Genomic DNA, 26,582 nt, shown 5'->3' on the forward strand with positions numbered 1-26,582 from the left:
CTTTGTTGAAAAACTTATATATTTTAATTAAATAGTTACATTAATCTTTACAGTTCTTCCCTAGCTAAGTGACATTGTTATCAGCGTCGATGCATCTTATTGGTCAAAATATATTAAAATAATTTATCTACACCACGATCAACGAAATACATTAATAAGTCCGCTAGAAATATACCACAAGCGAGACATGTCCGGGGCCTGGGGTCGGGGACGGACAGGCTGTTCATTCCGTGGAACACGGCGAAGACGTGACAGAACAAAATACGTCTGGTGTGACGAGCGACCCCGCGCCGTGCGCTGGCCGCGTGACACGGAATGACTTGTATCCGTCCGCGCCTCGCCCCTCGTGTAAACCTTCGAGGGAGAGCGCAGCGCTCCGGGGAGCGGTGCGGGATGCTCGGTTCAAAAAACGAATGCAAATAATGCAATATTCAATAAAAGGTATAAATATACAATAGATTGGTGTCGAGGCAAGGCAGGTTCGCCGGACGTCCCGGCGGCCGGGTCGCGTCGTGCGCGGATCCGCGTCGTATACGAGTACAAACACCCGAAGCCTCTCATCGATACAATGAGAGGAAGGTCCGAGGGCCCGCGCACGACGTGCGGCCGAGCCGAGCCGCCCCCCTCCTACTGTCCACTACTCTCCACTTATATTATAGTAACATCACACCACGGCCTCGCCCGTCCCGGCTGCGGACGCACTCGACCGCGTCGTCTGTCATATGACAGTTCCAAATTCGAATCTCCCGCCGACACGCCGCGGGCGGCGACGGTCGAGTGCGTTCAGCCGCGGTCCGTCACACACACATGTTACCTAAGGCACGATATACACTCCGCTGACCGTAACCGTCTCGGGGACCGACCGGGTCTGTATAGTGCAAATATTTAGGACACGTTAGTCGTTCGAAGGAACCTACCTACCTAACAGCCGGCCCCCTCTCGTAATATTTCTCTGTCCAGAATACTTGCAGTATAGAAACCCTGCAGTTAAAACTATTTTAATTCCTTTTAAATTCCTAAACAGCCGTCACCGGACGAGCGGGAGACGCTCCGTCGCCCTATGAGTAGTCATACGATGATGGCTATCAATATCTTCGTATCACCTTCCGTGGGCCACACGGCCGTCGCCCGCCGTCTCCTCTCTAGGTCCTACCTCCTACTCTAAGTCGCCGGACGCGTTCAGAAACAACACATTTAATATAATACTGTATTTAATTCTCTCGCGGCGCCGCACGCCGCCGTGATACACCGAGCGACGCGGCCGGCGGTCGAGGAATTATAATATATATATAATATAATGATATAGTATTTCGGAACGCGTCGCCGGCCGTGCCCACACTGTGTTAGCACGACATGGGATCAATATGACTCATGGATTGTTCTGGATACCGTCGATATAAAAGAAATATTTGTAAAGTTGTCTTGTCTGCGCGGCGTTACACCGTGTGGAGGGGGACGTGTGACGTCATCTCCGGAGCGCCCGCCGGGGACTGTGCTGCACAGACGGACACATTGCTTAGGTCACATCAAACATTGGAATAAACAAAACATACACAATGAAGGAAGTGAAAGACACGATACAAGCGACGTCTCGTGTCCGTTAATATATGATGTCGCAAAATAATAAATATAACAGAAACAAAGTGCTCTCTCGTTATTACAGCTCCCAGCTTAATATTTCTGTTTGTGTCGGTTCCCTCCTGTCTTAGCGCTCCCCCCCCTCCTCGCGAGGATTCGACACACACGCTATATTGAACATAGCCTGAACCCCGGAATCAAAATATTACAAACTGCCTTTTTATAGTTTAAGTAAAACAAACGTGTATAGACGATGAATGAACCTGCGGCTAGGAGAGGAAGGGGTTGGGCGTGTGTCTCGTGGCCGGAGGTGACCACGGGGACTGCGAGCGGACCGGCGCCGGCGCCCACGGGTCCAGGGCTCCCACGCCGCCCACGGACATGGGCGCCGCCATGGGCTGCACCAGCGGCGCGGGCGCGGCCATCGCGAAGGGCGGCAGCGAGCTGTAGTTCACCGCCGGGTTCAAGCCCATCTGCTGCTGCTTGATCTCGTTGATGGACAGCTTGGCCTTCACATGAGGCATTCATTAAATATTATTAAACTAAAACTACTTGTATTATTTTACATATTTTTAAATTCCATCGGACGTCCGGCTTCTCATACAGCATCCGCTGTCGCGGGGCGAGCGATAGAAGCGTTACATGACAGTTAAAGTGAACCCATAATCTACTTTCCCTGTGCGTCATCAGAAAGCAAATCCACTATCAAACTGTTCCTATCCGTGCACGCGAGATGATATAATAGGTCGTTTACCGGGGGCGGAGGCCTGGGGTCGGGGGCGAAGGGGTTGGGCGCGGGGTCGGCGGGTGCGGGATGCAGCAGTCTCTCCAGGTTCACCAGCGATGAGTTCTCCCCGAGGAAGGCCGAGGGGGATTTCTTGATGGCGCCCGTCGACGGCGGAGACACCGGCACCGGGGTCAGCCCGTTACCTGGGGAGCACACTTAGGATAACAAACCCTTGACACACACATTAATCTAACTGCTCTCCCCACTGCTGATACATTCCTCAAGACGCTGGTTCCTCATAATTCATAACGTATTTATATCGACTCGTGTCATGAAGCCGACCTCCTCGGTACTTTCCAAACTCTCTCTTAACGACAACCGGCCGTCCGTTACTTCACATTAAATACAGTCGCCATAATTTACTATTTCAATTCAACTTCACTATAAGATATGAGGGCCGGCTTTTAATGAGTGATTTATGTACAGTAACTCCAAGACCACGTTACTCTGGTCCACCTGACTATTAAGTGCCGACCCTTCAACTGTTAGCATCATAGTGCAAGGCGTACCTAGGCCGGTGAGGTCGAAGGGGTCGTCGGTCTTGGTCCTCTGCGACAGCGCGTCGAACTGCTCCAGCTCGGAGGACGGCGACGACAGCACCGACACCGGCGACTTGCTCTGCCGCCAACGGGACACATCGTTAGTCTCAGCCGCACACACAATGCGCACGTCACACACAACTCCCTACTATTATCTCTGCTGACCGACAGCGGGGTCACTGTGCGGTTTACAATTTCTAATTTCGAATATAAAAAGTAAAATATAGTCACCGGTCAGAACTGAAATATTTAAAACGTGTTCAGGTCACTGTACGGCAAGTAAGCAATGTGTCGCGACCGTCGAAAATATATCATGAAAGCAGTCATTCTCCGAGTGACTAAGAATATAGCCGCCAACAGCGACAGAGTATCAAACGAACCGCTCTCGCACACGAGCCCTCGCACAGTAAGCACACTCGCCCGGTGCATGTGTCTAATGTAATGTTTAGCACCTATAAAGTAATCAACGAGTGCGGACGTGTTGCATTTTTTACTAATCAATACTCATGGTCATATACCACACGTCGAGTACCTGTGCTAGAGGCGCCCAGGGGTCAGCGGGAGCGGGCGGGGCGGCGGCGGGGGCCCAGGGGTCCCGGGAGGGGCTCGTCACAGTCGACCACGCGTCCGGAGACGTCTCCTGGAACGTTTTCAAGTTTTTAGCCATGACTGTAGTGGTCTTTATACCTCACAAGTAATGGCCATGCGACTGGACATTATTTCGCTGTCGTTATGAGACATAATGCCGTTAGCGTCCCGATAGCAAGTGTTACATGAAAACGAATCTAGTTAAATATATCTCGGTATTATTAGTGAGGGTTAAGTTTAGCTTCGAAAGAATATTGTCTAGCAACACAGACACACACAAACACAGATTTAATAATAGACTGTGTGTGATGAGTTCCGAGCTTGTTATATGACACACTTAGTTAGCAGACCTCGAGCCGGCAGGTGAGTGTTATAGACCACCGGTCACTCCCCTCCACTCATGGCTACATTATAACTATGAATGTGCTTCAGCGTCGCATGTGAGCCACACACAGAACAGCTCTCACCATTTGATCCACGGCCGGAGGGAAATCCAAACGCATGGGCTGGTCAGAAGATACCATCAGTTACATACACACATACAGACACATTTTACATAATAATGTAACTAGTACCGGCCGGGGCGCGGGGAGAGGGGGCGAGGGGAGACCCCAGGGGTCCAGCGGCGCCCCGGGGACGGCCGCGGGGGCGGGGGCGCCGGGGGCCGCCGGAGACAGGTTCACATCCAACAGGTCCAACAGGTGCGACTGGGACTGAGAGTGCTCCTTCTTCTCGGGGGGCGGAGTCCTGGAACACGAGCATCACAGTGAGGTTAGCCTAATAACAATATAGACTTAAAATAAAGTATTAAACTTCAAACAGCGCTCGTCATAACTTCAGCCGTTCAGAGTCGTTCAGCCGACGGCGCCTCATACGACGACACTCAGTACTTTAAACATGCACACAGTACAAGCGGCCAGCGAGGGGAGTACTAACGAACATGCATCGAGATGAGGGAACGCACTGAATTACATTCTGTTGGAAGCACTCCATGCAACCGAGGAACCAGCAGCGAGGACTCGGCAACACTCGGGGGAGCAGCTGACTGAAGGCTCGGGATCTCAGGAGACTTTCCAGGCTGCAGGGAGGGGGAGGGGAATTAGGAGGAGGGAGGATTCGACATTTGTTACATAATACTAGTATTAGTGCTTCCAAGAAATGTTCATTAAAGGCTTTATCTGATACGTCACAGACTGGGTGCTGATGCATTTATAAGTGTTGACTGAATGAAGTTGTTTAAGCTTGATGTTCTTGTTATAGTAGTAACCAACCAAATGTGTGTATATATATATATTGTATTCTGTATTATTTGAGTTGTTCACGAGTGGTTTTGGTTATAATAGGAAATACAGGAAAGCTTAGGATTCATGTGTTTGGGGGTGGCCTGAGATCTGCCCGGTCTTTTAGTTAAGGACTTAAATTGATAGAGCCAAGCCGTCATCCTCCGAGAGAGCCAAACCTCATCGCGGGACCTTGTTTGTTCGCAATACAGGCGGGAGATGATTGGCTTAGTTTGCTACATGTATGATGGTGGACAGTCCAGTAGTCATTGACTGTTGGTGATCAGTGAATTGTATGTGTTCGTGATAGTTTGTATGTGGTCGTGATACTTTGTATGTGGTCGTGATAGTTTGTATGTGGTCGTGATACTTTGTATGTGGTCGTGATAGTTTGTATGTGGTCGTGATAGTTTGTATGTGGTCGTGATACTTTGTATGTGGTCGTGATAGTTTGTATGTGGTCGTGATAGTTTGTATGTGGTCGTGATAGTTTGTATGTGGTCATGATAGTTTGTATGTGGTCGTGATACTTTGTATGTGGTCGTGATAGTTTGTATGTGGTCGTGATAGTTTGTATGTGGTCATGATAGTTTGTATGTGGTCGTGATACTTTGTATGTGGTCGTGATACTTTGTATGTGGTCGTGATACTTTGTATGTGGTCGTGATACTTTGTATGTGGTCGTGATAGTTTGTATGTGGTCGTGATAGATTGTATGTGGTCGTGATAGTTTGTATGTGGTCGTGATAGTTTGTATGTGGTCGTGATAGTTTGTATGTGGTCGTGATACTTTGTATGTGGTCGTGATAGTTTGTATGTGGTCGTGATAGTTTGTATGTGGTCGTGATAGATTGTATGTGGTCGTGATAGTTTGTATGTGGTCGTGATACTTTGTATGTGGTCGTGATAGTTTGTATGTGGTCGTGATAGTTTGTATGTGGTCGTGATACTTTGTATGTGGTCGTGATAGTTTGTATGTGGTCGTGATAGATTGTATGTGGTCGTGATAGTTTGTATGTGGTCGTGATACTTTGTATGTGGTCGTGATAGTTTGTATGTGAATGAATCTCGTAATATTCGGATTACTACGCATATTTTATAATTTTTAAAAACTAAAAACTCCCGAAATCTCACATTCACACCTCGCCCGCCCGTGATCACGTTTGCTGCAAAGTAACCGAAACGTCGGAAGTATATAGTTTTTTAAAAATAATAAAATACGCGAAGTAATCTGAAAATATTAGTATCATTTAAATGAATACTCGCAAAAGTCTTAGATCTCATTATCTGGTCATAGTAGTCTGTAGGTAATCATTATAGTCTGTAGGTAGTCGTGATAGTCTGTAAGTGGTCATGATAGTCTGTGGGTAGTCGTGTTAGTCTGTAGGTGGTCATGATAGTCTGTGGGTAGTCGTGTTAATTTGTAGGTGGTCATGATAGTCTGTGGGTAGTCGTGTTAATCTGTAGGTGGTCATGGCATGTACTGGTGTGATGACTGACTGGAAGTCGTTCTGCGACTGGCTGATGGCGAGCTGCAGACGCACGTCGTCGGACCTCCTGCGTCTTTCCTCGCGCTCCGCCTCCTCGCGGGACATGGCCAGCGCCAGTTGCAGCTGCAGCTCCTCCTCGCCGGCCGTGAGCGGACGCGCCAGCTCGCTGTCCCGACCCGACCACTCGGTAGCCTCGCTCGACCGCAACTGGATATAATACACATAATGACATATCATGCGCGGGTATATTCTTATAGATAAACATTTTTAAAGGTCCATGTTAGCAAATAATCTGAAATCAATATGAAGTAAATAAACTGGGGCAAATCAATAGTCATTCGAGGAATGTGAGCGGAATTGAGGTAAAATTTTGTGACACGTAACAAATAGTTTTGTAGTGACATATACACACAAGACAACAGTACTTTAACATCGCTTTTCTAAAATACGTAGTATTCAGCACCAATTAATGCTGTGTTCGATGTCATAGGTTTTTTCTGCAAGACTTATATAATTAAATTTAACTTTTACCTAAAAATACAGTCATTTTAATGATCATTTTGAGTTTAGTGGTGTGTATTTTCTTGCTATGTTAGTATATCAGAGGGACAGGGTCGCGGGTCACAGCTGGTGGTACATTACCGCTGGGTAGGTGGGGCTGGTGGGCGTGTCCAGGGCTCCGTCACTGCCGAAGGCGCTGGCGCTCTGTGCGAACCGCTGCTTGGCCTTTAGGGCGCGGGCTCGCTCGTTCTTCAGGCGCTCCTCATCCTTCAGCAGGTTCACCAGCTGCTTGGCCTTCTCCCGTACGTTTAAACCTGGAATAACAGCATTTACACTATTATAGGAGAAGAATGGAATATTAATTATAGAAATTTTAATATTAAAGCCCAGACGCGTCAGCTTAGTTGGAAAAGTGACTGGGAGCGACAACCAAGAAGGCGCAGGTTCAGTTCTTGCAAATTATTATTTTTTTGTTTTTGATACCGAAATATGAAAGTACGACAAGTTCAAGTCAAAAATTAGTCACGAAGAGAAAGTTAGAAACGCGTTAAAATACAACATTATTAATGAAATGGAATAAATACACGGAATTAAAGTTTATTACAAAAATATGTGAGTCGCATTAAATGATAATGACGCTAGTGTTGTGTGCTGAATATAATGACAAGACATGTAACAACTAACGACGCGGCGGTGACGGTCACGATGATAACGGACGGACGGAATTATTGGCTGTACACACATGACACAAAACTGAAGTAAGGGAACCCTCGGTAAACATTCACATAAATATAATAAAATAGCGTGCGTGTGTAGTGTGAGAGTCGCACCTTGGTCCTTGCCCTCCTCCATGTACTGGAAGTCCTGCAGCGTGTGGATGGCGAAGATGTTCTCCTTGCACTGCATGGCGACCTTCTCGCTGCCGGTCTTGATGAGGTACTCCATGAGCACCAGCGCCTTGTACACGTGCCTCCAGTTCTTGCCGTGGTCGTTGAGCCTCTTCCAGATCATCTGCATGATCTCCGTGAACGCCATCACGTTGTACGTGAGGTCGGCGATCTCCGCCATCAGCGTGCTGGACGGGCCCCATGGGTCGTTCGATGTCGCCTCGCGCACTTTTACCTACGAGTAACACTCATCATATTTACTGGAACCTAACAAATTCAATGAATACTATTTTTATAAACAAACTACGTCATATCGTGCGGTTTATATGAAATTTTATAATTTTTTAAATTATGAACTTAAAAAGGTCAGAGTCATGGCTATAAAACATGGAACTGCCTTTGGTTAAGTAGGTTAAATAGATAAAACATCTGATACAAAATATATCGATCGCTCGGATAAGAGTTCAGCTGAGGCTAGTCAGGGGGCAGAGGGAGTTTCGACACATTGATGCTCATCTTGTAGACTAGTAAATATAAAACATGCTCTGCTACATCTGAACACACGACTTTTAACTCATTCCTAGGCGATCATAGTATTAACTGGAAGGTCGACCGCTTGAACCAGTATTGGTCACTCTGTATGTGAACATAGGTCTTCGTCACACTACGTACCTAACGTTTTCCGTTTTGAAAGAGTGCAAAAACTTTTTGATTCTACAATTTGTGAAAAATTATGAATCACACACTATTAACGCTCCGTATGTAGGTTCTAAGTAAACTTTCGGTAAGCGTATTAGTCATTAAGGCGTCGGGTGTCTTAGTAATAAGAATAACCCAGCGAATATCTTTTAAGTTTTGGGTTTGACGACGATTAACTTCTATAACACAAACATTACAGTTAGTTTTAGCTCCAAATCAAATAGTTTAATATTAGTTCGCTATATTTTAAGCTGGCCCATATCCGAGTACATCTTATTTCCATAATATTCTCGTATCGTGATGATCACTCGTCAATAACGATAACTGTCTGTATTTCCCTGTACCGTGCGATGTATTTCCTCAGCTATCTGTGATGTGGGCACGGACCTTGTACTTTAAACGCTTCCTTTAGAGTCAGCGGCGGAAGTGTTAAGGAAGAATATTTTTTTTTTTCCTTCGTATCAAGAATCTAAGATGAATACATTACATTAATCATCAATACAATTAATATCTATTACCAATACATTACTAGGACCACTATTAATACAGAGAACCGGTTTTTTTTCTATCTATATTAATTTTTACTTAGTTATCGGAACAAATATTTTATCTCTGATATTATCTGAACATTTCGGCTTTAAAGTGAATCATTCGCATAATATTATGTCTGTATCTTATTAAAATAACAATCTATATATACGTCAAACTTAATACAAACAGTGTCCCGTTTCACGTTAACCTACGTCAATACAATCGTGTGTCAGTACAACATCTGAATGACAAACTATTAACGCTGCGTATATAGTGTGACGTTATCCCCGTGCTAAGCGTGTGTTGTAAAACAGTTCAATTAATTCGTTGCATTCATTTTATTCGAGACATTGTTCATATCTTACGAGTTATGAGTAATGAATTCTAGAAATCGCTAGAGGTTTAGTCTATATGAAAACAAAATCATAAATGTAAAAGGCTGTCACGTCGGTTTTAGCACCAATCCAAACTTATTGGTCAGTTTTAAGTGACCCTGGGTCACGTCGCACCTTACCTGGGCATCAGAGTAGTTGTGCGCGAGGTTTTTAATATTTCTCCTAAGGCCCGCCACGTTTACTTGCATCTCGTCCCGGGACCGGGGCATCTAGAACACACGCGCAACACACGTAAAGATATAGTTTACGCCATAGAGGAAGTGACGTGGATCCATCAATATATAGCTATATATACAAAATAATATAAAGTCCATAGAAAAATCAATAATAGAAAGTATTAAATAATATGTCAAGGTGCTTCACAATGTTAAGGTCACCTGACAGTTGACACCAAACTTAACGTGTAACGGTAATTAAATGAAGTTTTGACTCGTGGATAAAATACCTAAAATAATCATGACATGAATATGTTTTCAAGTCGACTAACAGAGCCTGTAGCCTATGACAATGTCGTGATTCGTCAATACAGAGATACCGAGTCTATATAAACTAACTCGTGTTTTACATACTGAGGTGGTGGTGAGGTGGTATTGACCTGACACTGTTAAGGATCAGTGGAATTCAAAAAGTATTTTGTGTGAGTTACGTATAATGTGTGTCAAAACGATTTCATTTTAAAGAAAAGAATTAGGAAGAGGTCAGTGACATACACACGTACAGAAGAATGATGTATATAAAGGTATATAATATAAATTTTGTTTGTCTGTCACAAAATCTCAAGGCTGTTATTTGAAGGAGCAATACATATGTATATATATAATCCTTCGTATGTCAAATATTAATCCTCCATTATTTCGCTATAAGACGTCCGAGACACGTACGTAAGGTAGCGGAGATATAATTAGAGATGTTAATAACAAATCGATATTGAAGCCGGACTTGTGTCGCCGGGGTTTCACTTCACAGTCCGTCGAACATTAAATAGATTAGAGAGATTCCTTGAAACACATTAGGGCTGTTTAATGTAATGAATACGTGGAGGTGATGCGAGGGACCTACACACATGAAACTTGATACGTTTATATACACTTATATATTATTAAAACTATTTAAGAGACCTTATTATATATACAAAAAAAATATGTTAATTTTAATATAAAAACTTAAAATCTTTTCTAACTATTTTTTGCTATTCAGTGTCGTGTGTCAGTTTGAGGTCAGTGAAACATCTGTCCTTGACTGACGTGGATCACCTTGACCTCACTCCGGGGAAAACAGACACAGTCGGTTAAAGGAGGATATTCAAATAATCAAAATTGTCCGAAGCAAACGTGTAGGATAGGTCGGATGTAAACAAGAAATCCTTTTTATATATAAGTAAATTGAATCCAGTATCTTTACAACCAGTTTTCATCGTTCTCGTTAACACGGACAGTTCCAAGTATTTCGGTTGTAAATCTTGGCACATGTTAGTGTAGAAGTAAATACGTGACTGATTAACAAGGACCTGCCTCCGTTCAGTTTAATGATGGAAATTGCTACTATGATACACTGCGTACAAATACTCATAATATGTTACAGATATTTTGATAAAATAATTAATAATAAAGTTAAGCGTGCGGAAACAGAAGTTATAGAATATGTTGTGGTTACTTAATATATATATATAAAATTTATTATCTTTAAAAAAACTTACAAGAACGCCATTTTGAGGAGAGTTATAAAATAAGTCTAAAGACACAGACACCACGCGAGCAAGTTTCTTTTTAAAAGTTAGCAATATGAAGTTTGCGAGGCGACCACCCACCACGCTGGTTGTACTCCGAATGTCCCGGGTTTGAACTTGAGGTGGGCGTCGAGTGACGACAGCTCTAATCAAATATATAAAGCAGCCCTCTTAGCCAATTACAAAAAAAAAATATTATAAACTAGCCGTTAGCCCGCGACATCGCCCGCATATAAAACGCCCTTAAGTCTAAACCTTCTTTTCTTGCCGACTTAAAATATAAGTATAATATTTTTAAAAGATGAAATTATTCAAAATTTTTTTTTTTATCCTTATATATATAAAATATGCAAAATATTATAAATGTTATTATTAGCGTAATTAAATCTATTGCATGTACACAACACCTTGACAGTTTTATCAATTTTAAACAATGAACGATAATAGATAAGGGATATCAGAACGAAAAAAATAACAAAATAATCGGATGATGGCTGACTACGTCCGACTAAAAGAAATGTACATACATATATGTAAAATATCATTAGGAATTTCCAGACATATGTTACAGGTGAACCCTTACAACATGCACATACAGTCAACCATATGTTACCGAGGACATAAATTAGTTAAAATTAACCCGAAATTATAACAAGTGAGTTATTTCTGTTTATCTGTCAGTTATAATTTAACTTTATACTCTACAAACAGTCGCCAGTGTAATCACGAATCAATTATAAGTTCGATGTGATCTTCAACTCGAGTGTCAACCGACTGTGACGTCATCAAAAGGTGTATGTTTGTCTGAGGAGGTATCATAACATTAAAACAAACTAACTAGAAAAAACCGTAATATTAAAACAGAAGGGCTGCTAATGACAAGGAGGATGAACATTTTTTTCTTATAGAAATAGCTTGTATAATATATTATCCTTTAAATATCGATAGTATGCGAATTTTTTCACCAACGGAATGTTATCTTTAAAATGTATGTTTTCACCCTAAACATTTGAAATAATTTTGAACTGTTGAATATCAAATTCCTCCGAGTTTATTTTTCAATTGGGTTTAAAGGGGAACGAATAAAGTATCTTTAAATGTAAATATTTACATGTAATATAACATACATATATTATTTTAAAGTTCCTATCGTATCCATACAGAGGTTTACGTGTCATGCAGTAACAAACGTGCAGACATCCGCATATACGAAGTTTGACCGACGAAAAATAACAAATTAATTCTGGTATATTTTTAAAGAACGCGTCTCCGAACAAGCGTCTTCTCTTAAAATACAGTTATAGAAAGTAAACACTGATATCAGGTCTTTCGCTACAGCACATACAATTTTATTTCCCTACTCTTCGACCGTATATAACTCAAGAATTTCCAATACTAAAAATAATGTGAGTTACAACTAACAATAATAAATAATAATGTATAGAATTAATATATCTGAGTGAGTTAAAATTAGAAGACTAAGAAAGTACTAGTTTGTTTACTCCGACGGTCTGATACATGCTATAAACACCTCGCCTATATCTGTACCGTTTTGTATGTACTATTATTAACTTAGTTTTCGACTGATTTAAAATTTTTGTAGCAAAGTCATACTTTTATATGGTATAGATCCTAGTTCGAGATTCCCACTAAGGTGTAAGTGAGGTGCGTTACGGTAATGGTCCCTACTTTTCCGATCACATCACCGTAGTTGAATATAAACCGTAAGTGTAGTGACAGTTCGATTAGTTTACATTCGTCCTAGAGCCGTAAAGACTTAAACCATACAGCCATAAAGGCTACGTATATAATCGTATGTCGTATAAAATTAAAAATAATTACATAAGAACGAACATTCCAGCATTCACCGTTAATTTTTCTTTAGAACCGTTACATAAAAGTTTAATTTGAAGCAAAATTAATGCGCACGAACTAACTGAACTACAATCTTCTAAATCGACCATGTATATTTATTACGCTTAAATTGAAAAATATATCCTAAATAACTTTATTTTTCATACATATGTATAAAACTTTTTAATAAAATCTATCTGATAACATTCTCCATAGAGACAAGCAAGCAATAATCGGACACAAAACGACGGTTCAATGACACCATACGACGATCTGTATAGGAACTGTTTGACGCGATCCATAACAATTGACAAACGATATATAAAAATCGTTACTTTGTGTTCATATTCATTAATGATTTCATTACTCCAACATATAATTAATATATAATTATAAAACCACTTAAATATTACTCACGACGTCACAGATAATGTTAAGAAGTCGCAGATAAGTAAAGCTATCAGCACACAATCATTGATTCAGTTTAATGATCTTTTAATAATAAAAAAATATGTTTATTTATCATTAAATGTTACATTTTTTTTTTTTAAGTCCTAGCTGAAACTGATAACTTTTCTTTTTTTTAAATTCTAAACATAAAGCTGTAGGATAGTAGAAAGTTCACATTAAACTATTTATAATTCATATAACAACAATCTAAATTTATGGAAAACAGTATTTTAAAATATATCACTATTTTTTGAAACAGAAAAAATTTATTAGTGGATTCTTAACAAAAAAAAAAAAAAACTGTATAAATTAAATATTTTGGTACATTAACAAAAGCATCAGTCTTGTTAATGCAAAGGAATTTTAATGTCAAGACGATCGTCATTCAAAGATAAATATGCAATTGCAAATATAGATAATTTAAATTAGACTTTGTAATACAATAAACTGCTTATAACAATGTTATGAACGAGGAAATGTTGTGATGTCTCCATGGCCGCTAAAAACTCATGAATAAAAGTGTTGCATACAGGAAAAGATCTACTTCCTCCTCGCTGAGGAACGTCTGATCATTGTTACAGACTTTTATTACATACAGAGACTCCAAAACATAATAATATTCATATATATATATATATATATATATATATCTTATATTATTTGTCAGTTTCTTTATCTAGAGATCTAATTTTGAAGGTGATAAACATGTTTTGTTGTACAATCCTTTGTATTGTCATAAAGTCGGAGGTTGTTACTCTAATTTTTATCAACGGACACAAAGCTGTCTTAATGATAAATAAATATTGATATGTTCTTTACATTCTTTGATCCGAGTACATTATTGTCTTGACATTATGGAAAAAGAAAATTGTTTCAAATTTGTTCAAGGTTCATGAGAATGAGACTTTGAATTAATGATTGATATAAATAATACTTAAATTACATGAATTAAAATTAAATTCAAAATGATAAGTCTTTAAACAAGCAACTGAAGACTCAGTCACCGTCACATGACAGACCTTGTAATGTGTACATAATTTAACATTTATCACTATTTTATAGATATGGTTAATGCATTTAAAATTATTTTGGAAATTATAAATTTTTTGATTTATTGCCGATTATAACAGGTCAATGCCCTTGAACAAAAAGTGAAACCAACATGAATATTACTACTTACACAAATGTAATATGACTTATGTAAAACACTCACACTTAAAGCACTGTTTATTCTGGAATAGCGATTTTTTCACAGTTTTCTCCAACCAATCTAATTCACTGCAGCTATCAATTGTTGATAAACTTTATCGAGACAATGATTTTTAGTTTTCCCCTCGTGACGTCACTAACAACCAGCGAATACAAACAAATAGACTAAGCAGATAATCACGGCCTAAATTCAACTTCCTCACCGCGAACACGTCCACTGAGGACGAACTTTATTCCGTTAAATACAGGTCGCACACAAGAGTACGGTCGACCGACAAGTCGAAGTAACGCTTATCTGTCTCGAACAGCAATAATATAGTTAAACACTCGGTGACAGGGAAGTTAACGCAACACTTACCAAATATATTCGATGGACCTACAAAATTTGATTCCCGAATTCAGACTTATGGAAATAAACATATATCACGCATTATATTATTATCACGATGCACGACACCAAAACAGTCGTTTAACTAAATAATTTTGTACAAATTCTATCTAAACAAAACACTTTTTGACGATTTGACAAAATCACCTTATTCATGACAAATCAACATGTCCTCCAACACGATATCCGGTCAAACTAGATTCAAAATATGACATACAGAGTTGAATTTTCACAAAGTGTGTAGTATTGAGGTTATTAAATTAATCTACCTTTATTTTTACAGTTTTCTTAATAAAATTGGGGCTATTTTCCTTCTCGTGAACTATTAATTTGCGTTCCTTCTGTCGTCTCCCTTTTGCAAATCCTTCACACTTAGCATGAGTTATTGCAATATGATAAATTACCTGTTAATTATATTAAAAGTTATAAAATATGATTTTAGAAATCTGTTCAATTTAAGATAATAAAAGAAAAGTAATATTTTTTTACAAATTATTTTTTTAATTTTAGTTATTTGAAACTTTTCAAATGATATTTTTAAAAGTCTATATACCTAGAATTCATTGGTACAATACTATGAATATTCTTTTCCATAGCGTACTAGTACTGATGTCGAGGACATGTTATTATCAGTAAAATTTAAATATATAATGCATAAATCGATTTTTAATTTTTTTTTATCTTATTTAAGTCTATTTTATTTAATAGATATATAAAACCGTTACATCAAAAATGAATTATGAGTATCGGCATAAAATAATTAAGCTCTTATAAATCACTTTATACATAATGGTATTGTATAAATAAAATAGGTGTATTTTGTTATAAGTAATACAAGCACGTATAATAATCTTAACATGTTTTTACTTGTTTATATAAAAAAAATATGTTGACTTTTCAATTTTCATTTGATCTTATGTGACACTGACAGAAAGTGGCAACTTAAATGTAGACGGTTATGAGTTAATGCTTTCTGTATTTACATTTAAGTTTGTTTCTAGTTAAGGTATTTTAGTACTGTAATTATGAATTTCTCAAGCTTTTTCCAAAACACATCCCTCGTGAGCGATGAGGCTTCAAAGAAACATGTAAAAACATTTGTAAGTTATTATTTATTCAATCATTAGGTTATGTTTGGGATATTTAAAATTATAAAAGTCCATTTTCAGGAATTACCCGACAAATGCTTCCAAAAACGTATTGGTTGTGTTTGGAGACGCGGAAACCAGTTCACTGTATACCCAAGAAGCCAAATTGTTAACAAAACAACAGACGAATCTAGAAATAAAACAGATGATAAAATTCTGAATATTCGTCAAGAAGTCGTGCTCTTTACCCCGATCTTACGCAAGCTTGTAAACGAAGCCAATGGAACGTACCTGTCTGTTCAGAAAATATCTGAAACGTCCAAAACAACAGATAACCAAGTAGACTTTCTCAAGCTTTCGCGCCAATACCGGTCTATTATACGCGTCTGTATCGAAAGTTTGCAAGAGGCGGCCAACAGAGAGAAAGAGGGCATCAACAAGAATACATATCTATCATACCTAACAATATTCTACTCTATAGAATGTATTTGGCACCTGTGTGAGATTTTGTATATTGATATAATTCCTGGTGAAGTTGTATTGCCTTTTCTGTTAGAATGGGTGCGTTTCCATTTTCCTTGCACTGAGCAGACGGCTGCACTGCTGTTGGAGTCCTGTGAGGTCGGTTCAGAAGACCATAAGGATTATTGGGATACAGTTATTGTGATGATTGTCCAAGGCAGGGTTGATGTGGCGAGAGCACTGCTAAAATTACATTCGGCCGCTGATTCTAATGAATTTAAGCTTATTGACAATTCATTAAGGAGTATGCCCGTTTATAGTGTAAGTATGGACACAAGGTGCAACACAATAGTCTAAGTTTCTGGTATCTGTAAAATGATGCGGAGTTCATAACCAGTTTTGAAAGGGAGCAAGTGTTCAATATAATATGAGTCGATCTTGGAAACTTTAGTCTATTATGAATGTTCTAGGTCTACGGTGGAATATCAACCGGTGAGTTCACAATATCATGGAAGCATTGGCAGGCGGAGTGTAGATCTAAGTTGAACAGCAAACTGCTGCAAGATCCTCAGCTGGAGCTGGTTATGAGAGTGAGTTGTACATATGGACTATATAATTGAAGTATCTTAATAATTGTTATCGTAAACTGTTCATTTAAGAAGAAAAGTATCATACAATTGGTTGATGTTGTCTCTCTTGTATCTAACATAAATAGATAGTTAATTTCGCGTTCGTCTCACGTAGCAGAGTGGCGCAGTGGAAGCGTGCTGGGCCCATAACCCAGAGGTCCGTGGATCGAAACCACGCTCTGCTAAAATCTTTTTTTCATTTTTTTATTTTATGACCTTTGTCTCATCGTTTGTGGAATTGTATCAGTATATTTTATTTTCCATTTTATTTATTATATAAAATATTTGCGGCTTACATGTTTATATATCACTACTAATGTATCTCTGTCCCCATCCTACAATGTGGCATCTCGCAGCTGATGTGCGGTGAGAGGTCGGCCTTCGAGTGTGTGTCCGTGAAGTTCAGCTCGTGGTTCGACCTGGTCGGAGGCTGGGTGTTGTGGACCGCTCCGTGGACTCGCCGCGGGGAACTAAGCGCGGCGGCGGCTGCGTGTGCCGCCTTCACACACACCCGGGGACCCCTGGAACAGATCGTACGAGCCTTACTCGACGGTGACCTCCATCAGGTACACGAGTTATAAGCTTGACTCTGATTGGCCAATGAGCTGGATAACCCTGTGTTATGCTAACAATATTAAATAAAAAAGGAATCAAAGTATACGCGTTTGGTCTAATATACGGAATTGATTTGGATGTTAGATCAATCACTTGTTTTTCATTAAAATCGTTAAAATTTTGGTTCCAAGAAGAAAATATATAAAATATAAATTTTTCGATTCTCATGACCAAAATTTTATCAAAATCTGTATCAGATATGTTATTCCCGAATCTGTCATACGTTCTTCCCAGTGTTAATATTCAACCACTTATTAGTTGTCTATGAAATGCAAAACAAACGAGCGACATATCTAATTAAAAAAACCCATCGCCAAATATAAACATATATTAAGTCGAATAATAGAATGACAGAGATATATTTACTACATAGGAATCACCTGCAAATACATATATTTCCTTCATGTGGTGTGACATCCGGTGTGACGACATCCATCTATCTGTTCCAGGTGATCCGTGAGGTCCAGCAGATATCGGACAACAACTGGTTCGCCGCGCACCTCACGGACATGTTGCACCACTGCGGCAAGCTGCGGATACTAGACATACACCAGGCCGAGTGAGATAACACAGTTTACATAGAAAAGTAGCATGGAAGTGGGTCGCTCGCTCACAGCACATATTAACAGTTTGGGATAAAAATAAGGCTATAATAAACAATTCCGAGTGGTTTTGCGAGGAACACAAAATAATTCTTGCATGTAGTGGGAAATTATGTGAAATAACCGGTAGATGGCGCTGACGGGCATCGTAATTGTTCTCAGAAAAAAAACACCGAAGACAAGTGACGGAGCCACTGATAAATACTAGTTATTTTAACATGTATAGAATTGACTTACTGTGGATATTTATTGAGAATAGTCTGTCAGTACATGTGATACATTATATCCATATGCGGCACAATTAAATGAAAATCTCACACTTAATACACGAGTAACAAGTTTCGTAACATTGACATTGCAAGGAATTAATTCAGAAATTAAACTTTATAATACGCTTCCTGTATTATTGCAAGTATTAGAACAATAGGTTATAATCATTTCCAGTGTGACGTCACGGCTGCGAGACAGCTTGATTCTGGAGTATGGCTCGCTGCTCATGGAACATAAGTCCTTATGGTCAGTGGGCTTGTCGTATCTATGCGGGACCCCCGAGGGTGTGAGGAGGGCTGAGCTCATGCTGGAGAGGATGCCCGTGCAGACGGAGGCCAAAGCAATGAGAATCACCGCCGAGGCCAAGAAGTATGGGCTGCTGGGAGTCGGTTAGTATAGAACAGAACATATATATTATTTATTGCAAAATTCTATTATTCTTGAAGTATAAGGTTCATGCCCTACAGACAATTATCTTAAGTCAAGTCAAAATTAAAATGTTTATTCTTTATCCATCCCTAGTTCAGTCAGTAAGTGCGTGTATGAGCACACGGCACCTGTCAGGCGGGGCTGAACGGACGGGTGGAGCCCTAGCGTGGGGGGCGAGGGCTCGCAGTGGGCCGCAGTGCTCCCGGGCGGCACACGCAGCTCTCCGCGCACACTGCGCTGGTAGGCCACTGCCAGCTGCTGACCTACTCCTCACTGCTGGACCTGCCCTGCTCGTAGACGACACACTGCTGCTCCTTGGTATAAATAACACATTGATAACAATACATATACCCATTCTAAATATGTCATACAAAGAAATTGTTATATGTATGTCTCAGGCCACACTAACATTCGTTGTTATACCTCTATGTGGTATTCTTATTTAAACGTCGCTATTATTTTTTTCAGGCAAGTACTGTGATTTCCACAGACTATACAAAAGCAGAGAATTCAAAAAAGCGGCAAAATTGCTCGTATCCCTCATCACCTCAAATATAGCACCAGAATAGTAAGTATTCTGCAGTAAAAAATAATATTGATTCAATCGTTTTCATACTAACTGAATGAGTATTTCATAAATTAAGTTCAAAATAATTGATTATCGCAACTTACTGAAGACCAATTACACATGCTCAGTGTAAACCGTACATTCAAATAGGTAGTGCATGCCCTGCAGGCTTCGCATAAAAAAGTAAAACTTACGTTATTATCTTCTTAATTATATTAACCCAAATAACAGTCAGGGAGCTTCTTCACAGTTCACAGTACCGTTTTATATGATTCGTGATTTGCTCTAATTAACAAAAGCGCCATCTATCGAAAACAAACAGAAACATTATTGACCAGTCGCTACTAGCGCCGCCTTCAGCCAATGTGACCGTGAGCAGAACTACTCGCTGCTTATTCTCCATACAAAACCCTTGTTGTATGCAAAACATTTGTTTGTGTGTGTAAAAGCTTGTGCATGTGTTGTGTTTTAAGAAGTCATGTCTCATTATATGTGTGAACGTGCCCCTGCATGATAGGTTTAAGTGCCTTAGTTATTCTAAAAAGATGCTATATAAACTAAGCAAAATAAATATATAATATAATAGTTAAAAATGCAAGAATTGGTTTTATATGACTTTAGTAATGTATTAGCGTTGATAAAAATTATAAGAAAAATTTAATTGAAGAGATCCTCATATAAACAGATAATACCTATACTACTAACAAGGTTGAGTTACAGCTAACAGAACTGAATTACACATGGAAAGAGAAAATAATTTAGTTAAAATTAATAAAATATATTTTATAGCTATTTTGAAATATTAATGTTTTATATTTAATCCCAGTTTCTGGTCTACCCTCCTCCTGGACACACTCCCGCTCCTAGAGACAGAGGAGCCGGTGATATCATCAGAAGACACGTATGATATAATGTTGTGTCTGGAGTTACGTTCCACCTGCCTCAGTAAAGAGAAAGCGGACTTATTGAGACTGGCCCTGGCACGGAACCTGGCAAGGACGGTCCTCGTTGATGTCGGAGATGAATAGACTTGTAAATACCTCACTTGATTTTTATTATTTACCCTTTGATACATGTGATTAGGATGCTAGAATAATCAAGTATTGCTCGATTTGATATAAATTAATTTATTTCATTTAAATGTATTGAGTGTAACATGTTGAATGTCTTGTCACTGAACACAATCCTTCCGTCAGTCATTTGTTTTGATAACAGATTTTATACAGGCGTTTGTGCCCAGAACAGTAACACAATGAAACTGAGTAATGTAAGTTTAGGATGTTGGAAAGAATTTTTTTGGAAGAAAAGAAGAACTGTAAAATTGCTTATCTTATGTTTATTCAGTACAATGTGAACAAAATGAGTTTTTGAATCTTGCTTGTGGAGCCGAGTCCAATGTAACTTGAACTGCCAAATTGTAATATTGATCAAAACTATTTTTAGGTTTAAGCCCTTCTTAATAAAATTTTTTGTAAGTGCGATGGTGTGTTTATTCCCATATCTAGAATGTTCCTAGTACAGTGTTGGTAAGTTGATGCTTTGTAGTTGTTTTATTGATACAAAAAAATATATATTTAATGAACTGGGAAAATTTTTGAATGTATTTTTGTGTAAAAATTCAATATAAATACTTTTTTTATGTTAAATCCGTTGACTTGATGTCAAAAAGGGATGCAAAATAAAGTAACATTCATAAATTATAACTTTAATGCCCTTACATAATAATAAATATAAGACCAAGGTTGTATAACAAGAAATAATTTAGAGAAAGGTGGTTCAAACAGAAGCAGCAAAAAAACTATGTTATTTGTATTAATCTTAATTCTATGAAGATCACTTGAACTTTTATCTAAAGCATGTTATGAAAGTTGATAAACTACGAATGAGATTTTTTCAACCGAGTCAAACCCATTTTGAAATCTTATTTTAGGTATAAACAGTAGGTGACTAACTTGAAGATTTGAATATCAACTTCTAATATCACAATAATTAAGACAAATAATAAAGGAACAAAATAGAGTAATTAATTTTCCCATTTAATTTTTTTCTTTCGGAGAAATATTCTGTTCTCTAGAAGCGTAGAATGAATCCATTGATTTGAGTTCTCGAATATCATAGTTCGATATTGTGTCTAAATCTTTGTAATGAAATTTGCCATAGAACAGTTTGTTATTTAACATGTAAGGGAACCACAGTCTGTCATCTGGCCACATGTCATCGAAAGGGATACTGTCGTACGTAAACCATTTCGGCGCCATTTCCTCAGTTTCAGTAGGGGTTCCATAATAAACAACTCCTGAGAACACTCGAACGTCCATCATAACTGGGTCCCCTTCGAAAGTAAATTCTAATTGTCCGACACTCTTCAAATCATCTTTCTTAACAGTTACACAGCATTCTTCTTTCATTTCTCTTATCGCGGCCTCTATAACAGATTCGTTTTGTTCCACCTTGCCGCCAAAACCGTTCCATTTGTTAATCCCAAAACCACGTTTTTTCAATCCTAATAAAATCTTCTTTTCATTTCGTAAAAACACAAGAGTATAAATCTTCTTTAAGACCATTTTTTTAAAACTGCTTTGCTTAATATTAAAAACAATGAATGAAATCTCTTCGCCGTCAAAGCTTAGATGAATTATGATATTTATAAAAAATTATTACATCGATAGCTTTTAATTGAGATTCATAATACTAATTCGCCGTGCAAATGTGCTTTTAAAGCTTAAAGTACAAAATATAAACATTAAATTCAAACACTCGTTAACTTACATGACGTTCGATCAAATTCAAACACGGATGACAGATAGTAATGACAAAGTATTCGGTGCATTCTTGGAAGTCCTTTAAAATATTTAAAGAATTTATAGTTATTCCTAAATGATGTATAAACGTTATAATAAATTTTACCTTAATTGTGTTATAACTTAAATAAAATTAATTTTTTTGTATAGTCCCTATTCAAAATAGTTGCTATCACAGATACTTTATTTACTGAAGTCAGTTACTTCTTTCAATATTCTTTTTCAGTGAACATTAACGTTTTGATTCTTTTTATTTTTGTTATGCTTTATAGGCCTGTGAAAATTTTATATTTCATTTGTGATACTATATTTCAAGAAGATTTCACTATAATAAAGAGTTGGATTTTTAAATGATATTTAATTTTCTTGTGATTTATCATTGATAGTTTAAGGAAACTATACTAATTATATAGCTGAGATAATTATATCATACACTATTATTTATGTTTAATATCTACAATGCAATTGGGGCACATTACCATGTTAACAGATTCTTGGCTCTGCAGTTCCATTTCATGTAATTGAAATCGCACGTCCAGTATGTAATTGCTATGCGGTCAAGACATTCCAATCTAAGAGGTGGAGAATTTGTACAAGCAAATTGGTGAATTAGAAGTGTTGTTAGATTAAATTGTCTAGACTACTTAAAATTATGTCCCTTTACAATTTTCGAAGCAGTCGATAATGTCTTGTTTGTTATAGAAAGCGTACTAAATTAATAATATTATTTAATAATGTTTGTCTGTACCTACACAATTATCATAAATTTCTGTCATCCAATGCTAATTCTTATTATCTTATCTAATTTCTGTCTGAGGTTATCGATCGCTGGAAATAATTTGGATGTGTTTGCTTGAATTACTATAATTTCGATTATAATTTGATGAATACTATTCTCTTATTTAACCACAAGCTGTTATTTACTACTGTTCTGAGTTTTGTAAAGGTCATATTTTATATATACTGTGTCTTATTTATATGATAAACCTGCATTTAGTAGGCACTTTTTTATATAACGGCTTTATTAAAGATATTTGCCATGATTTGTTTGAGGTTTGTAAAGAGTGCACGCCATTAGATCCAATTATTTAAGACGCTGTTTTATGCTTTAATATATTTGTTTACATTTTGATTTTTTTTAATCTTTACACTTTCAATTGAGTCGATTTGAACTAATAATAAGAAACAGGACTTCAGCTAAACTTCTAAATAAAAGAGTGAAGATAATTATTTCTTAAAATTCAATTCAAAAATTTTGACATGCATGATTTATAAATTTGGCTGAGTCGGCTTGATTTATATGTCGGTGAAGTTACTTTTTGTTTCCATTCATTAAACAATTTAAATGCAAACATTCTCGTTATGTTTTTTTATAAACTCTGGCAAAGTTATACACAGAAACAACATCATTGAACTGGTTTTTTAGAGAAGCGATGTTATAACCAATTGTAAAAATTTAAAAGTTTTGTGGGTACGATTGTCAAAAGTTGCGATTGGATTGTTGATTGTTTGTTCACTGTTTCGTTTATTTAGTTGCTTTACAATTAACATACAGTTCGATAACTTTAATGTGGTTATTGTACTCATTCAGCAACAGAAGGAAATTGTATTTATGCCATAATTGAATAGTGAATTTATTAAATTTCCAGTGATGACGAGTCTAAGTCCATGTGTGCCTGCCACGTCACCGGCGGGGGCTGCTTTCACTGCTTTAATATCTTATATATCGACCCTCCAGTGTCTCATCACGGAACCCTGGCCGGAAGACCATAGCCATCGCGTTAAAGGTGATTTATAAAGTAACAATCATACATGATACGTAACTTTTAAACAATAACAATGACGATGAGATCTCAGACTTTCGCCAGTATTCTTTTAAATGAAACTAATATTTTCGAATTACTGCGCGCTATTTTATTATTTTTAAAACTTAAACGTGATGACACGTGATGAAATGACAAAGATTTAAAAGAAAAGTAATATTATGTTGATTTATTAATACTGTTGTAGATGGTGATCAATTCGATTTCATTATTATCGGTTCCGGGACAGCTGGATCAATCTTAGCGAATCGTTTGACACAAGCTGATGATTGGAAGGTTTTACTCCTTGAGGCCGGCGACAATCCGCCTTTGGAGAGTATTGTGAGCGACTTTATTGTTGAGAGTTATAATAACGGTAATAGTTTCTTATTTTACAATGATTTATATAAACTATTCAGATTCCGAATTTCTCCGGAGCGACACATAGGAGTGACCAGGTGTGGCAATATTATACGGAGAGAGATGCGATGTCGAATAGGGCCTGCGTTGATGGACGGTCTTTCTGGCCTCGAGGCAGGATGCTGGGTGGCACGGGATCAATCAATGGAATGCTGCACATGACGGGCAGTCCCGGGGACTATCAATCTTGGAACGTCGATGACGGTTGGGACTATCTTACCATAAAGAAATATTTTAGGAAAAGTGAAAAAATTATCGATCCCTATATTCTTAATAATCCAGAACTTTTAAATAATCACGGCACGAATGGGGAGTTTGTAGTTGATCAATTGAATTTCACACATACGGATATAGCTGATAAACTGACGGAGGCCTACTTGGAAATGGGTCTCGATTACTTGGATGACCTGAATGGACCAACTCAAATGGGTGTCGGTAAGATAAGGGGCGGTCATCACAAAGGGAAACGAGTGAGCACTGCAACTGCTTTTTTAAACGTAATCAAAGAACGTAAAAATTTATACATTCTCAAAAATACATTTGCTACAAAAATTATTTTTCAAGACTCTAAAGCAATTGGCGTAAAGGTTTCTTTGCCAGACAAGAAAACAGCGCAGTATTATACTACAAAAGAGATAATTGTGAGCGCTGGAACAATAAACACTCCAGTTTTACTCATGTCCTCTGGTATAGGACCAAAAGAACATTTGGAGAGTTTGGACATCAAAGTCGTTTCTGACTTACCAGTCGGCAAGAATCTGCAGGATCATGTTAGAATTCCAATACCGGTGAGGATTAATACAGGAGCGAAGGCAAAATCTCAAGATTATTGGCAAAAAGCCACACTGCAATACTTACTAGAGCAGTCAGGTCCACACTCAACTAACTATGATCAACCTAATATTAATGCTTTTCTTTCAGTCACAGGTCATAAGCAACTCCCGGATATACAAATCGATCATAATTACTTTGTTCCAAATACTACCTACATCTATTCTATGTGTAAAAATGTCATGAACTACAAGGATGAGATTTGCGAACAATTTGCGAAAATGAACGTTGAGAGTGAAATGATAATATTTTTTGTATCTCTATGCCGACCATTTTCAAAGGGTGACATTTTATTGCGTTCAACTAATCCCTTCGATCATCCACGTATATACCCAAAATATTTCAGTGATCGACGAGACATGGATACATTCATAAAGGGTTTAAAAAAAGTTACGGAAATTGTGAACACAGAAGCATTAAGAAATGTAGACGCGAAGGTTGAAAGAATCTATTTTAAGGACTGTGATGATTTTAAATTTAAATCTGATGATTATTGGGAGTGTATGGCCAGGGCTTTGACGTACAATGTATATCATCCTGTGGGCACCTCGAAGATGGGCAAGCCTGGAGACGCTAGCAGTGTAGTGGATAGTAGGTTGAGGGTGTTAGGAGTGAAAAACTTGAGAGTCGTCGACGCTAGTATAATGCCAACTATAACAAGCGTTAATACTAACGCTCCGACCATGATGATCGCAGAAAGAGCTTCTGCGTTCATAAAACTGCAATATCAAAGCAAATACGCGAATGACGAGTTATAAATTATAATTTATTTATTTGGTTCGTTTTATTTACATATAAGTCTAATTACATATTTAAATATCGTCGGCGGTGTAATAGAGATTTTTTATTTATGTAAAATACTATATTTATGCCTAAAATATTAATTATATTCAGAAGCTAGGACAATGTTTGGACGATTTTCAAAATGGTTATATCGGTATTCATAGAAAAGAAGTATTTGAAAGGACCTTTTTTATAAAGGGGAAAATCATCATATGACCCCTCTTGTCCTGGGTGGGGCAAGAGGGAGTGTTAGAGTCTTACTGACTAACAACCCCCCCGTACCTTCTCCTGCTCCGAGCCAGGCCGCGGTACATCATTGCGCTTGTACCCGCAACCCGGCTTGGCAACGGCTCTAGGGCCCCATCTGTGGTGTTCTGATG

The 26,582-nt window shown here is 38.2% G+C and overlaps 4 protein-coding genes and 1 non-coding gene across 13 annotated transcripts; 3 read left to right on the top strand and 2 right to left on the bottom strand.

The window, feature by feature from the left end:
• Position 1: 1 nt before the first annotated feature.
• LOC116771912 (epsin-1) lies at positions 2-15,300 on the bottom strand. 8 transcript variants are annotated; one of them, XM_032663940.2, is made up of 12 exons: positions 15,172-15,300; positions 9,395-9,484; positions 7,594-7,885; positions 6,905-7,077; positions 6,273-6,469; positions 4,068-4,239; positions 3,960-3,998; positions 3,437-3,544; positions 2,875-2,983; positions 2,333-2,508; positions 1,842-2,087; positions 2-1,495 (listed from the first exon to the last, which is right to left on the bottom strand). In XM_032663940.2, the coding sequence occupies exons 2-11, from the start codon at positions 9,482-9,484 to the stop codon at positions 1,848-1,850; spliced, it is 1,596 nt and encodes a 531-aa protein (XP_032519831.2). In that variant the 5' UTR covers positions 15,172-15,300; the 3' UTR covers positions 2-1,495; positions 1,842-1,847. The 8 variants fall into 8 exon arrangements, with proteins under 8 accessions (XP_032519831.2, XP_061377358.1, XP_061377356.1 ...); XM_061521374.1 differs by lacking the exon at positions 15,172-15,300 and adding an exon at positions 14,873-15,088 and having other exon boundaries at positions 6,327-6,469; XM_061521372.1 differs by lacking the exon at positions 15,172-15,300 and adding an exon at positions 14,873-15,088 and having other exon boundaries at positions 2-1,490.
• A 526-nt stretch (positions 15,301-15,826) lies between these two features.
• Positions 15,827-21,043, top strand: LOC116774880 (nuclear pore complex protein Nup85). The gene is made up of 9 exons (XM_032667663.2): positions 15,827-16,002; positions 16,072-16,773; positions 16,923-17,042; positions 17,438-17,647; positions 18,146-18,255; positions 18,743-18,957; positions 19,091-19,315; positions 19,466-19,565; positions 20,392-21,043. The coding sequence occupies exons 1-9, from the start codon at positions 15,928-15,930 to the stop codon at positions 20,591-20,593; spliced, it is 1,959 nt and encodes a 652-aa protein (XP_032523554.2). The 5' UTR covers positions 15,827-15,927; the 3' UTR covers positions 20,594-21,043.
• Trnam-cau (transfer RNA methionine (anticodon CAU)) lies at positions 17,195-17,266 on the top strand. The gene has a single exon. It is a non-coding gene; the product is annotated as a tRNA-Met (tRNA).
• A 211-nt stretch (positions 21,044-21,254) lies between the features above and the next one.
• LOC116776213 (oxidized purine nucleoside triphosphate hydrolase-like) lies at positions 21,255-22,351 on the bottom strand. Its single transcript, XM_032669347.2, has one exon. It carries the CDS (start codon positions 22,127-22,129, stop codon positions 21,602-21,604), a length of 528 nt encoding a protein of 175 aa, XP_032525238.1. The 5' UTR covers positions 22,130-22,351; the 3' UTR covers positions 21,255-21,601.
• A 460-nt stretch (positions 22,352-22,811) lies between these two features.
• On the top strand, positions 22,812-26,306 carry LOC116776247 (ecdysone oxidase-like). 2 transcript variants are annotated; one of them, XM_061521352.1, is made up of 4 exons: positions 22,812-22,970; positions 24,016-24,153; positions 24,377-24,510; positions 24,588-26,306. In XM_061521352.1, the coding sequence occupies exons 2-4, from the start codon at positions 24,018-24,020 to the stop codon at positions 26,175-26,177; spliced, it is 1,860 nt and encodes a 619-aa protein (XP_061377336.1). In that variant the 5' UTR covers positions 22,812-22,970; positions 24,016-24,017; the 3' UTR covers positions 26,178-26,306. The 2 variants fall into 2 exon arrangements, with proteins under 2 accessions (XP_061377336.1, XP_061377337.1); XM_061521353.1 differs by lacking the exon at positions 22,812-22,970 and adding an exon at positions 23,025-23,312.
• The last annotated feature ends 276 nt before the right edge of the window (positions 26,307-26,582 follow it).

The sequence above is a fragment of the Danaus plexippus genome, chromosome 8 (assembly GCF_018135715.1).
Source record: "Danaus plexippus chromosome 8, MEX_DaPlex, whole genome shotgun sequence".
NCBI lineage: Eukaryota > Metazoa > Arthropoda > Insecta > Lepidoptera > Nymphalidae > Danaus > Danaus plexippus.